General features: G+C 35.9%; 1 protein-coding gene across 1 annotated transcript; it reads right to left on the reverse strand.

The window, feature by feature from the left end:
* Positions 1 to 12,888: 12,888 nt before the first annotated feature.
* LOC105179303 (uncharacterized) lies at positions 12,889 to 14,820 on the reverse strand. Its single transcript, XM_011102911.2, has 2 exons — positions 14,749 to 14,820; positions 12,889 to 13,954 (listed from the first exon to the last, which is right to left on the reverse strand). The coding sequence occupies exon 2, from the start codon at positions 13,948 to 13,950 to the stop codon at positions 12,889 to 12,891; it is 1,062 nt and encodes a 353-aa protein (XP_011101213.2). The 5' UTR covers positions 13,951 to 13,954; positions 14,749 to 14,820.
* Positions 14,821 to 15,446: the final 626 nt, after the last annotated feature.

The raw sequence follows: 15,446 nt of genomic DNA on the forward strand, positions 1-15,446 counted from the left end.
GACTTACAGGAAGGTTCTTTGAACGTGGAGGGGATGCCCTTTTCATGCATAATATTTCTTGAGGTTTGGTATGTTCCAAGGAAGTGATAGTGGGCGTCCCTCAAGGTCTTCTAGCTCATATGCTCCTTGTCCTATTACCCCTATGACTTTGAAGGGTCTTTTCCTAGTGCGGTCTAATTTTTCCATTGGTTTTATGTGTCCATCCTTCTTAATACTAGATCCCCCACTTGGAAACATCGTATTTTTACTCTTCTATTATGGGCATTAATCATAGTGTTCTTGTATCTCCGAATGCGAAGGAAAGCTTTTTGTCTCAATTCTTCAATAAGATCCAAAAATTTTTTAATGACTTTGTATTGTTTTCTTCAAAGAAATGGAAAATTCAGTGGGAGGGCACACCCAATTTAGCTGGAATGATCGCTTCGGTTCCATAAATCATGGTGAAGGGACTTTCTCCCATAGATCCTCGAGGAGTCGTGCGATACGCCCATAGTACACTAGTTAATTTTTCTGTCCAATTTCCATCAACTCGTTTTAATTGTCTCTTAATTCCATGAACGAGGATTCAGTTGGTGACCTCTACTTGCCCATTGCCCTGGGGTGTGCTATAGATGTGAATCTCTATTTGATATGCAGTCCTTTCCACCTGTCTTATACTTTATGGCCTTAGAACTGCCAACTGTTATTTGAGATTATTTCTCGTGGGAGCCCAAAGCGACAAATGATATTCTTCCATATAAACTTCATCACCTCTTGTTCTATGATACGAGCTAGTGGCTCAACTTCCACCCACTTGGAAAACTAATCAATGGCTACTAGAAGGAATTTTCTTTGGTCAAGAGTCAGGGGGAAAGGTCCCACGATATTTATTACCACATTGTGCGACAACACATGGCGATAGCATGGTCGTTAGGGGCTCTGCAGGTTGGTATATGAGGGAGGAGTGTTTCTAGCACTTATCACATTTGCTCACCAGCTGTCTCGCATCTTGTTTCATGGAAGAACAGAAGTATCCCACCCACAATGCTTTGTTGGTGAGTATCCAGATTCCCGCATGCGTTCCACAGTAGCCACTGTGTATTTCTTCAAGAATATGCAATCATTCTGGCTGGGATAAACACCGAAATAGAGGATGTATAAAAGATTTCTTGTAAAGGAAGCCTCCTTGTAGTAGGAAGTGGGCAGCTCAAGCCCTGCGTCTTGCGGCCTCCCATCTACTGTTTGGGAAGTGCCCCTCTCCAAGCCATCAGATAGCAGGGGTCCTCCAATTTCACGAGGAGGATATAACTTGAACATGAATTGGACCTCTTGGCTTAGGGAGGTGCTATATGGTAATACGCCTCGTCCTATAATCTTCTAAAGCACTAGCCAATTTGGAGAGGTAGTCAGCTTTGACGTCTTCTTCCCTCAGACAATTTGAAAATTTTCAAACACCATCTTTAATTCTGCTATCTACTGTAGATATTAGATCATATTTTCTTCCTTCGCTTCGTATAACCCATCCACTTGTTTGACTATTAGCTGCAAATCTGAATATGCTATTGAGTGTCTGGCTCCTACTTCATGCACCATTCTAAGCCCTGTTATGAGTGCTTCGCATTCAACCTCATTCTTAGAGGCCCTAAACCCAAACTTGACAACAAATTCTAGATCTTCTCCTCGAGATGAAGTGATGATTATGCCCGCACCACAGTTTTGAATCGTAGATGATCCATCTACATGCAATAGCCATTTTTCATTTTAAGAGGTGCCTTCTTAGACGTCCCTGCTCTCTCTAAGACAAATTCGGCTAAGGCTTGGGCTTTGATGCTAGTTCGAGGTAGATAAGAGATATCGTACTCACTCAATTCGACCGCCCATTTTACCAGTGATCCTGATGTATCTGACTTACCCAGCGTTTGTTTCAGAAGGCAGGTTAGTTTTTACTCCAATAGGATGCGAAAGGAAATATAGTCGTAGCCTCCTAGTAGTGATGACCAGTACGAGAGCCATTTTTCCTGAACAGGAGAATCGCTCTTCTCTCTATTGAGCACTTTGCTGACATAATAGATTGACATTTGTTTCCCATTATCTTCAAGAATGAGGATGGAGCTCATCACTTAGGAGGTGACCGATAAATACACATAGAGGGTATCCCCTAGAGATGGTTTCACCAGTAGAAGGAGTCCCGTTAAATATCGCTCGAGTTTTTCAAAATCTTGTTGACATGAATTGTCCTAGTCAAAATTTTTAGCCTTCCGAAGGACTTTGAAAAAGGGTAGGCTTTTTTCTGTCAACTTGGAGATAAAACGGCTAAGTGCTACTATCCTCCCAATTAGCCTCTGTACTTCATTAGTGTTGGAGGGTGCTTTCATGTCGAGGATGGCCTTGATTTTGAGGGGGTTGGCCTCGATTCCTCTTTAGGTGACCATGAATCCTAGAAAGCATTCCCCTTTCACTCTAGAAGGCATACTTTCCAGGATTGAGCTTTATTCAGTAGTTTCTCAAAATGGAGAATGTCTCTTCCAAGTCTGCAACATGGTCCTTGGTTTCCTTACTTTTCACTAACATATCATTTGCGTACACCTTGATGTTTTCCCAATTTGTGGACGAAATATTTTATCCACCAGACGTTGATATGTGGTTCTAGCATCCTTCAGGCCAATTGGCATGGCCATGTACTAGAATGTTCCAGCAGACATGATGAAACTGACTTTTTTTCGATCTTCTGGAGTTAACATTATTTGATGATATCCTTGAGATATGTCTATCATGCTTAACAATCCACATCTAGATGTAGAGTCCACCAGTTGATAGATTTGAGGTAGAGGATAAAAATCCTTATGCCACACCTTGTTGAGATTCCTGAAGTCATTGCATATTTTCTATTTTCCTTCGGGCTTAGGTACTAACACAGCGTTAGATAACCACTTCGGGAATTGTATTTCTTCGATGTCACCCGCCGCCAATAGTTTGTCGACTTCAGCTTGGACAATTATGTCCTTTCCTGTGCAAAGTGTCTCTTCTATTGTTTCACTGGCTTGATGTTGGAATCTATATTGAGATGGTGGCTTATGACATTAAGGTCGATTCCTTCAGAGTCATGGGGGGTCCATGCAAAGATGTCTGCATTGCGACATAAGCATTGAATTATTTCCTCACGTTTCGCATCCTCTATTTGGAAACCAATGCGTGTAAGTGTTTCTAGATTTCCAAGTACAACTTCAATATTCAATAGCTTTTCAGTCAGCTGAAACTTGGAGGATAACCCCTCCTTTTCTTTATCTTCATCCCGCCCCTTCTCTCACTTGCTCGAGGACTCCTCCTTTGGCACTTCGTCTCTATTTTTTTTGTCCTTTGTGTACAGCCTCTACGTAACAATTGAAAGATTGGAGGGGGTCTCCTTGTTATTCTCCTATACGTTCAGGCGTAGGGAACTTCATTTTCATGTGATAAGTGGAGATGACAGCTTGGAAAGCGTTGAGGGTGGGCCTTCCCAAAATGATGTTGTAGGCTGATGAGGTATCTACCACTAAGAATTTCAACAGGCAAGTCTTTCGAGTAGCGCCAGTACCTAGGGTTAAGGGGAGTGAAACCATGCCCCTAAGATGGATTACCTTCCCCGCGAATCCATATAGAGAAGTTTGTTCAAATTATGTTTATATGCTTAACATCACAACAAAGCTCACAAACAAAATTGTACAACTTATGTAGTTGGGCTGCTCATTAAATTGGTGCCCATGAAATCAATTTCTGATGGTTAAGTTTGAAACTTTCCAAGTCGAGGACCTCAAGACTGGGCATCAAGAGTCCTATTAAGACTTGCACTAAAATTGCATTCATTGAATGGGTGTTGTGTTTCACGGTGGCAGACGTTGGACGTCTATGCAGTTTTAGTGGGTGGTTGACAAGGTTGTCAAGCCTACTAAACTAACTCTTGGGAAGTCGTCATATGAAAGCCTTGGAGGGTTGGTCGATATGACTAGATCTTCCTGGCTCCGATAGTATGGGATTAGACCTTGAACTTGAGGAACCATGGCAGTTGCATGCATATGATGGTTGTATCATGGATCTGATGAAAAGAGGACCTTATCTTTGATGTGGTCATTACAAATCTTGTTTAGTGTAATTAGAATATATAGTAGGACGGTGGGTTCCAAGGTAAATCCATCACCTATCAGTATATGACAGTGGTGTCTATGCGCTCAAAGATGGTTTGAGCTCTTAAAGTCTGTGACCACGGCGATTGGTTGAGTTGAGAATGGTTTCCTATGTAATCAATAGAGTAAACACATTTCGAGCTATCTAGCATAGTGTCTAGTCCAAGATGCGAATTGACGCCAAATTTCATGCCCTACACTTAGATCAGGAGATAGATGATAGAAGGACCATACCTGTATGGTACTTGGGACCTAAATGTTCACGGCAACATTTACCTAGTCTCTAATACCATGTACTATTGCTAGACGGCCACCTATGGTGATGGGAATTTCCAATTAATGGTTAATTAGAAATAAATTAATTAAATTTGATTTAATTAATAATTTTGTTAGACACAAGCTAGTCTAGCTGGGAGGGTGAACATAAAGAGTTACACACAAATTACTATGAATTGGTGGAATTAATTTAAAATTAATTCGAGAAAAAATGAATTAACTTAATTGGGTTAAATTAATAGAAGGAGAATATATAAATAATTGGATCATTACTTAATCATCCATTTGATGGATGGCTCAAGAATTAATTACTTGGATTAATACATTTTTGGGCTTAATACTTTTAAATTAATTGGATTAATTATTAGGTTAATTACTTGATTGGATCAATCAATTAGTGTTTGCGCTTAGATTTATTTAACTGAATCAAATAAATCTTTGAACGTAATTTGATTAAAATTAATTTAATTAATTATTGTCCAATAGACTTTGGTTGGGCTTGATTTAATTTGTTTAAATTAATTTCGGTGCATACTTGAAGTCCAAGCCCATTTGAGGGAGGTTGGATCAAGCTAAGAATGAGTTGAAACTCCTCACCATGATGAACATGATGGAGTCATTATTTCATCATGATTGGAGGTTATATGCATGTGGTTGTATAGGTTGTCTTGAAGGCAAACTTGGTAGTTATTGAATTTTGAATTTAATTGTATGTGATATTTAAAAACTACACACACATCCAACATAACCTACCTGTAAGCCACGAATTTTGCTCTCTTTTTCCCTCTAAATATTCTCCTTTTGTTCTATATTAAATTGGATTCAAGTTAGAACATAAAACAATCCAAAAGCACTAAACAATAGTGTTTGTTTGCAGTTGTTTTTCTTCTTGTTCTTTATTCTATCTAGCAATAGAAAACGAACTATATCTCTTTTATTTTGTGGTGTGGACAACTTAGAGGAATTCTAGTTTGAATTCTCAAGTAAACGAAATTAGAGAACGTAAAGGGAACAACGTATATTGCTGATTACCTATAGAAAGAAAAAGGTAAAGTTTCATGTTTTGTTTCTATGCTTTTTGTTGCCACTTATCTAGCATGTTTATATATTTGCTATTATGCTTTTGACAAACACCAAACACCAAACACCAGGGAATTTCAAAGGAAACACCCCTTTGAACCGGTTTCATTTTATTTTTTATTTCACGCTTCCATCATATTCCCCGGTCATCTTATTATGTATTGTGGTATCAAATTCCGGTTCATTGTTGTGGCTATAGGATTAACATGTTATTATGTGTTGAACATGAACAACGTGTTTAATTTGCTTTTGGGAAGCATGTTTTATAGCTTTGACTTATGATTATATGTTTGGAAAATAGGTATTAATTTTGCTTTTAAATTATCGATATGTATGAATTTTTTGAAAATTGTTTTGTCTGTAAATGCATAATTTTAATATAATTTTTTAATTGCAAAAATTAAAAAACAATGAAAAATAAGGCAGTACAGTCGTTGCGACCCTGCCGGCCGAAAACTGGGCAGCAGGGTGTGTGGTCGGGTACTTGCCGACAGGGCGTGCATGCGCGGCACACAAACAGGGGCGCCTGCACGCAGCGTCCAGGACGAGCGCACACGCGGCCGACATTAAACAGCGTCTGATGTTTTAGCGTTTGGGCCGTTTTGTGCCATTTTTCTTGGAAAATTTGGTTTTCCTTATTTTTGCTAATTTTCTGAAATTAAATTGTGTCTTAAATTAATTTGAAAACGATTTTCGAACAAACAAAAGAATATTTGTACATTGCATGCATGGATATTATCCATTTTTTAATTACATTATTAGTATGTTATTTTCTGCATTTAATTATGTTTTCTTTTGATATTTGATATTGGATATCAATTGTTAAATTCATGAATTGTATTTATTTGTTCAACATATTTATATTTGATACAAATGTGTTAATTATTGTTTATTAGACAAACAATAGTGATGATCACAAAGCGCATTGACCGAATGTATGGTTTACTTTTATATTCGGTGAGGCCTGCATGTCTCTTTGTTTTAATTCCTTCTTTCATTTTTATCCTTGAAATAATAAGCTTTGCTTTCTCCCTTCTTTTGAACTCCCCCAACTTTTGATTGGGGTTTTCAATTTTAGTTATAATGAGTGTAGTTAGGATTGTGATATTTTATTTATTTTGAATAAATATAAGCTTATGAGGAGATTAAGGCAGGCCTGTTGGATGGAGCTCACGATGGAAGAAAAGCAAAGAGGAAGGCCCATTAGAATGATAATGGGTTACTATTTTGTAATAGTTAGGCCACACCCTAGATTGACCATAGACTCATTGGGGGTTCAGTGGGTCACATAGGATTGGGCTTGTGATCATCCAATACGGGGGTTTCTAGGCTTGTTTATTAATGTGGTAAATATTTTAATTTTTTATGTATGATGTGTTTGAAATGCATTTATACTCAATCATTAAATCTTTGTCATGTAAAATGTTATAATGATGAGGTCTCGGTCACAACAAACTTGAATTCACTTAGATGGTCTAAGTAAATATTAGGCTAAAATAGATTTAAATCAAATGGTTTGATAATTCCGAGCCTCCCATCCACAATAATGTAATGTGGATGCTACTTCCACCCTTGTGTGGTCTCACGAGTTGTGGCACATTTGGAATAGTAGAAAGCAACACTATTATTGTGAACAAATGGAATATGCTCCTATTTTCCTATCTCTCGAGTCGTGGGGCCGACAGTTGAGATATTCATTTGGTTGATAGGTCGGGCCTAATGAAGAGTAATGTGATTCGCTTGGCGTCCATGGGGTTATGTGAAGAGGTAAGGCAAAATATCTTGGGAATCCCATTAGATGAAAATGATAATGGTTACCTCCCACAAAACTTTTTTCCTTGTGAATCGTAAAAGCGGGACATGGAGAATTGTATTTGTTGATCCTAAGCCCACTGGGAAATAATTTTCTGGATCCCACTTGAGAGTGATGGACTTTTGAAGAAATAGTGGGAGCGGTTAATGACTAAAGGCTAAGTCTTAACTTGTATTTAATGTTACAATCAATTTGCTGATTTCTGCTTTACATTTTGAATGTTAATTTCTAATAATCCATTAACTATGATTTTGGAGACAAACAAATTTAATAGAACGAACTACAAGGATTGGCTTAGAAATATGAGGATTGTCCTCAATTTCAAGGACCAGACTTCAATCTGGATAAGTCTCTTCATAGGACCTTGTCCAAGGGTTCCACATTTGAAGAACGTATGACGTTTGGATGGTGGCACGACGATAATCGGAAGGTCAGCAACATGGTACTGGCATCGATGCCAAACGATATCTAGAAATAATACAATAGGCACAATGATGTCGCGTCGATAATGCTTCGCATGAAAGATGTTTATCCGATTCCAGATAAGCATATTAGATATGCCGCCACAAAAATATTTTTCTGCACTAGAAAGATATCGACATAGACACTTTCCTTTATATAAGCTAGTATAAATAAAATAAGGCTAAAAGAAACTACTTGAATGAATGAATGAAATCTTTTTTATCTAGAACAAAAGAACAAGGATTTATACAACCGGCCCTAGATCTATCGTTAGGATTGGGATCTTTTGTAAACCAGCTAGCAGCTCTAAAGAGATCCTCTGTGCAATAGCATGGGATCAAGATGCTTTACCACGTGGAAAAGCTCGAGGATCTTCAAGTTGGGTTGATAACGACACGTACATTAACATAATCCTCCAGTCACTTCTTTCCTCTTACAACCCATTTGTTGTAAACTCTTTTTCTCAAAATTAGGTCCTATACAATTTTTTTGGATTGTTATGTGACTCACCATATTAAATTTGATTTTTCAAAAAATATATTCCTCCAATCTCAAGCTCTTCACCTTTTTGCAGTTTGATTGGGTCGACTAGTCTCCAACCAATACCATGGGACATCCAAACATGCAAAAAAAAAAAAAAATGAAAAGTTAAATTTCTCAATTATAAGAGGCACTATAACAAAATGGAGCATTAATGACAAATATTAGGTGATACTTTCAAAGTTGTTAATAAAAATATGTACAAAGTGATAATAATTTTTATCTTACTTTTATATAATTATAATTAGTGACAAAAATTATAGATGAAATTACTAATATAAGTAATCACTGACAACTTGCTTGTTTCATCACTTAGATCATCACTAATTATTTTTTTTTTGACAAGTTTATATGCATTTTTTCTGTCAAAAATTATTGCTCGTAATATCTTATAGAAAATAATAGCCATTATTAAAACTATAAGACTCCTTGTCATGAAATAAAAATTATTATTACTAAAAAAGTTCCATAATTAATTAGAAATTTGTTATAAACTTAGAGAAATTCTAAGTTTATTGGCCTATCACTCTTAATAGAATATAAAGAAATAATATATGTATTTCTCCAACAAACTTTCTTATTCACTCTCAAAAAATCTCTTTACAAATGAAATACATGGTGGTATTTATAGACCACAAAAAATGTGGTTACAAAATACACCATAAATCATTATAATTACAAATCATAATGGAGGATACAAAAGGGTATATAACATAATGGGTATTAAAAAAAGAATATGAAGAGGTGTATGCATTCATATATACATATTATATATAATACTCCCCCTTGAATGCATACCTCTTTATCATATACATCCTGCCTCGTTAAAAACCTTGCCTGGAAAAACCCAATGAGATAAAAACCAAGGCTAAGGAAAAGAGTACAGTTGTATAATCTCCCCCTCAATTGAGGCAGATATCTTTCAGGTGTCGCATGCCAATATTACGTATGAGTTGTTTGAACACTTTGTTGGTAATGCCTTCGTAAACAAATCTGCTAAGTTCTGACTTGATGAAATTTGTTGAACATCAACTTTGCCTTCCACTTGAAGCTCGTGAGTGGAGAAAAATTTTGGTAATATGTGCTTGGTTCTGTCGCCTTTAATACAACCATCCTTTGATTTGGGCGATGCACGCCGCATTGTCTTCATATATTACTGTGGGACTTTTCTCGATTGATTGTAGTCCACATGATTCATGCACATAATGTATTAGTGATCTAAGCCATACACATTCACGCCCAGCCTCGTATAATGCAATTAATTCTGCATGATTTGATGAGGTGGCTACCAAAGTCTGTTTGGTTGAACGCCATGAAATAGCAGTTCCACCATACATGAATACATATCCAGATTGAGATATAGCTTTATGTGGATCAGATAAATACCCCGCATCTGAATAACCAACTAATTTGGTTGTTTTGGCATCATCATGCCTTTTAAAATATAGTCCCATGTCACTTGTTCCACGTAAATAACGTAGAACGTGTTTAACACCATTCCAGTGTCTCTTTGTTGGTGTTGAACTATATCTTGCTAGTAGATTAACAGAAAATGCAATATCTGGTCGGGTATTATTAGCAAGATACATCAATGCACCAATTGCACTGAGATATGGTACTTCTGGACCTAAAATCTCATTGTTATATGCTGGAGGACGAAATGGATCTTTATTAACATCAAGCGATCGAACTACCATAGGTGTACTCAATGGATGAGCTTTGTCCATATGAAAACGCTTAAGGACTTTTTCTATATAGTTCGATTGATGAATGAAAATTCCACCCTTAGTATGTTCGAACTGCAGGCCGAGACAATACTTTGTAGTGCCTAAATCTTTCATCTCAAACTCACTTTTTAAGTAATTAGCTGCTTGTCGAATCTCTTCAGGAGATCCAATAATATTCAACTCATCAACATACACAGCTATGATTACAAATCCCGACTCTGTCCTCTTTATGAATAAACATGGACTTATTTGACTATGGCAAAATCCTTTCTTTATTAAGTACTCACTAAGACGATTGTCATACGTCCTGATTGTTTAAGTCCGTACAAGGACCTTTTCAATTTGATGGAGTACATATGACGAGACTTTGACTGTAATGCTTCAGGCAATTTTAATCCTTCAGGGATTCTCATATAGATATCTGTATCCAATGACCCATACAGATATGCAGTTACCACATCCATGAGCTGCATTTGTAGTTGTTCAATTACTGATAAACTGATTAAAAATCTAAGTGTGGTAGCATTCACTACAGGTGAATATGTTTCAGTAAAATCAATTTCGGGCTTTTGAGTAAAGCCTTGGGCCACAAGTCTAGCTTTGTACCTTACAACTTCATTTCGTTCATTTCTCTTGCGTATGAACACCCACTTATAGCCAACAGGTTTGACACCTTTTGGTGTTGGAGTTATAGGTCCAAATACTTCTCACTTATTTAGCGAGTCTAGCTCATCTTGTATGACCTTTTTCCAACTTTTCCAATCATTTCGATGTCTACATTCCTCCATAGTTTGAGGATCATTTTCATCTTCATCCATGATTTGGATGGCTACAGAATAGGCAAAAATATCATTCATTTCAATTTCTTTATGATACCAACCTAAACTGTTATGAGCATAATTAATAGACATCTCATAACTGTCCTCGAGATCTCGCTCATTACTTTTAGAGTCTTCAGATAAAACCGCTTCAGGGATTTTATCCTTAGAGACACTAGTGGTCACATTCATATCATGATTAACTGAGACGATATGTTCCTTTCTCTTTCGAGGATTTGCATCTTTAGAGCCAAGTGGTCTACCACGCTTCCGGCGTATTCGTGACTCAGAATGCATTTGATTTATTAAGAATCACTTCAGGGACTTCTAAACGAGCTGGAACATTTTCAGCCGGAATATGTGATTTTGTGATCTTTTTGGTATCTATCAACGCTTCTGGTAGCCTATTTGCAACACTTTGCAAATGTATGATCAGTTGAACTTCAAGTTCACTATCATTTGTTCGTGGATCCATAAAAGACATAGATGTTGCATTCCATGCAATATCTTTCCTTTTAATCTCCTTATCTACTCCCCCTAATGCCGGGAATACTGTCTCATTAAATTGACAATTCAAGTACCTAGCAGTGAATTGATCACTGGTCATTGGTTCAAGATATTTAATAATTGAGGGAGATTCAAAACCAACATAAATTCCCAATCTTCGTTGTGGCCCCATTTTAGTTCGTTGAGGAGGGGGTATCAGGACATACACCGCACAACCAAACACCTTTAAATGAGATATATTTGGTTCTCTTCCGGAGACCAATTGTAATGGAGAAAATTTGTGGTAAGCGGTAGGTCTGAGACGAATTAGAGCCGCTGCATGCAAAATTGCATGCCCTCATGACGATGAAGGCAATTTTGACCTCATCAATAAGGGTCTAGCTATTAATTGTAACCGCTTAATTAACGACTCTGCCAGGCCGTTTTGAGTATGTACATGAGCAACTGGATGCTCTACAACTATCCCAATTGATTGACAATAATCATTGAAGGATTTAGAAGTAAATTCTCCCGCATTATCTAGCCGTATCCTTTTAATAGGATAATCAGGAAAATGAGCCCTCAATTTAATAATTTGGGCTAACAGTCTTGCAAAAGCAACATTTCGTGTTGACAACAAACTTATATGTGACCAACGTGTTGATGCGTCAATCAACACCATAAAGTATTTAAATGGCCCACATGACGGTGTTATTGGCCCGCATATGTCTCCTTGAATTCGTTCAAGAAACATAGGAGATTCTACATTCACTTTTGTCATAGATGGCTTTGTAATTAATTTTCCAAGAGAACAAGCCGAACATATGAAATTACTTTTAACAAGGAACTTCAGGTCCTTTAGTGGGTGTCCATGTAAATTTTCAATGATCCTATACATCATTGTTTTACCTGGGTGGCCAAGTCTATCATGCCACAAAGTAAAAATACTTTGATCAACTAACTTCGGGTTAGTGATACTATGTGTTTCAACGGAGCTTATCAATGTGCCATATAAACCAGAACTATATGTTCTCATTCTTTCTAAAACTTGCTTCTAGCCAGTTTTATATGTTGTAAGGTACAGATATTCGATACCATTTTCATTCATGGTTTCAATATGAAAACCATTTTGTCGAATATCCTTGAAACTCAATAAGTTCCTTTGTGATTTACTCGAATATAAGGCATCATTGATATGTAATCTTGTTCCTTCAGGTAACAAGATTGTAGCTCTTCCGGAGCCTTCAATAAGATTACTAACTCCTGAAATAGTACTCACATTTGTTCTTGTCATTAACAAACTTGAGAAAAATTTCTTGTTTCTCAAAATTGTATGCCTAGTGGCACTATCAACAAGACAATGTTCCTTGTCATTGAGATTTGTAATGGCTTGATCCATTCTATATAAATGAAATAGACATATAATAAGTAAAAGAAAAACTTCATTCATAAAATATAAAAGCATTACAAGATTAAAAGAAATACCCTATCAATGAAAGTAAACGTAACTGAATAATAGAAACATACTAATGACATATGAGACAAATCTAATCAACAAGCATGTCAAAATCCTCAGTAATGTCACCAAACTGTAGGGGCAGCTCAGGGAGATTTTTATCTTCATTTTCAATAGACTGAAAAAAATCTGAAGCATCCATGTGGGTATTGTCTGAGATTCCAGCCTTAACAAAATTAGTCTCAACTTCTTTACCTTTTGCTTTTACAGAAGCCTGGTATAATTTGACCAGATGTTGTACCGTACGACAGGTACGGGACCAATGCCCAGACATCCCACATCTATAGCAAAGATCTTCATTTGTAGTTTTCTCTTGTTGATTCTTTGCCTTGTTCCCATTGTGCTTCTGAATAATGGGATTGATCCATGTATTACCACGACCATTACCACGACCACGACCACGACCACGACCATAAGAATGGCCCCGTGGTGAGCCATGGTAACGACCACGCCCCTTTCGTGAAGAAGTAGCATTTGCTTCAGGCAATGCCGCTGAAATTTCAGGAAGTGGCTTAGAACCAGTGGGTCGGGTGTGATGGTTATTCAACAAAAGCTGATTATTTTCTTCTACAACAAGCATGCACGAAATCAACTCTGAATAGGTTTTGAACCCACGTTCCCTGTACTGCTGCTGGAGTACAAGGTTGGATGCATGAAAAGTAGAAAATATTTTTTCCAACATTTGTTCATCCGTCACATCTTCTCCACATAACCTCAACTTTGATACAATTCGAAACATTTCAGAATTATATTCAGCAATCGTTTTGAAATCTTGCAGTCGTAATTGTATCCACTCATATCTTGCACGTGGTAAGATTACAGTCTTTTGATGGTCAAATCGATCCTTTAAACTCTTCCAGAGTTGAAAAGGACTTTTGACTGTTAAATATTGAGACTTCAGGCTCTCATGAAGATGATGACGAAGCAAAATCATTGCTTTAGCACAGTCTTGCTCAGAAGCAACAGTATTTTCTTTTATTGTTTCTCCCAATTTGCTACTTGCCAAATGTAGTTCGGCATCAAGAACCCATGATAGGTAGTTTTTTCCAGAAACATCAAGAGCAACGAAATCCAATTTTGTGAGATTGGCCATTAAGCTACAACAAGTTAATATACACTTTTAGCATAATATTCAACATATACATATAAGTAAAATAATATGTATTACACATGATATAAAGTAAAAATGACATGAAATATTACTAACATTAAGTTACATATAAGTTACCATGTAATTAGTATGAATTATAATGGCATGTATACATGGAATTAAATAAAAATGTTTGCCTTAAATCTTATAATGTTACAAATAGCAATTAAATGGTATTCATGCCAAATCATTTTCTTAACAAATAAATTTTGTTGCAAATACTAGCAAAACATGTAAAATACATACATGGGCATATGAAACAAAACTATGTTATCGAAAAATTATCAGAAATGAAATAAATAAACGAAGAAGCATCGGGCTTCTTGATCAAGCCATTATCTCAAAACACTTCAGGTGGTGAGAAAATTAAACATATACTTATCATCGCTTCAGGGATGATATTGCACATAGTTGGTATAAAATTTGCACATAGTTGGTATAAAATATTTCACCTACTACTGGAGATGATTTTAACTCATTACTTACTTCAGGAAGCAATGAAATTTTATAGAATATATCCACTTCAGGGGATAATATCAAGAATTGTATGCCTGCTTCTGGAGGCAATATCACATCCACTTGAGGGGATAAAATCAAGAATTTATATATATATGTCTACTTCAGGAGTCATTGAAATATATAATATTTTATTATGAAATATTCAAAAATAAAAGTAACTATGATATTGTAGAGATAAACAAACAAATAATAAAAATTATAATAATACAATTAATATTTTACCTTGATCGATCGTAACGTAACGTCGTGCTGATAACGTGTTATAAACTTAGAGAAATTCTAAGTTTATTGGCCTATCACTCTTAATAGAATATAAAGAAATAATATATGTATTTCTCCAACAAACTTTCTTATTCACTCTCAAAAAATCTCTTTACAAATGAAATACATGGTGGTATTTATAGACCACAAAAAATGTGGTTACAAAATACACCATAAATCATTATAATTACAAATCATAATGGGGGATACAAAAGGGTATATAACATAATGGGTATTTAAAAAAGAATATGAAGAGGTGTATGCATTTATATATACATATTATATATAATAAAATTAAAATTGTTACTTCAATCTGTTTTTTGGGTGTTAATCTTCTCTTTTCTACGTAATGAGGTGAGACTATCAAAAACATATTTTTTTTATTACACTATAAATGACCATGATCTAATTGGGTAAATTAATACTACTAACTTAGTATAAAATTAATGTAAAAAATTAATTGTTTATCATGATTAATTAATATTTTCTATAATTTTTAGCTTCGATCAAAATTATATCAATGACTTTATATTTTGACCTCACTTGCAAAACAACGATTGATATGTCGATGACTAATTTGTATTCATCATAGTTTTTTTTTTAACCACAACAATTAGCTGTATTGAAGAATCATCTTTTCTTTAGTGTGATTACTTATA

Source organism: Sesamum indicum, linkage group LG6 (assembly GCF_026168435.1).
Source record: "Sesamum indicum cultivar Baizhima isolate 11 linkage group LG6, ASM2616843v1, whole genome shotgun sequence".
Taxonomy (NCBI): domain Eukaryota; kingdom Viridiplantae; phylum Streptophyta; class Magnoliopsida; order Lamiales; family Pedaliaceae; genus Sesamum; species Sesamum indicum.

Coding starts and splice junctions, on each gene's coding strand:
- LOC105179303 (XM_011102911.2), bottom strand. CDS start 13,950: ATGGCCAATCTCACAAAATTGGATTTCGTTGCTCTTGATGTTTCTGGA.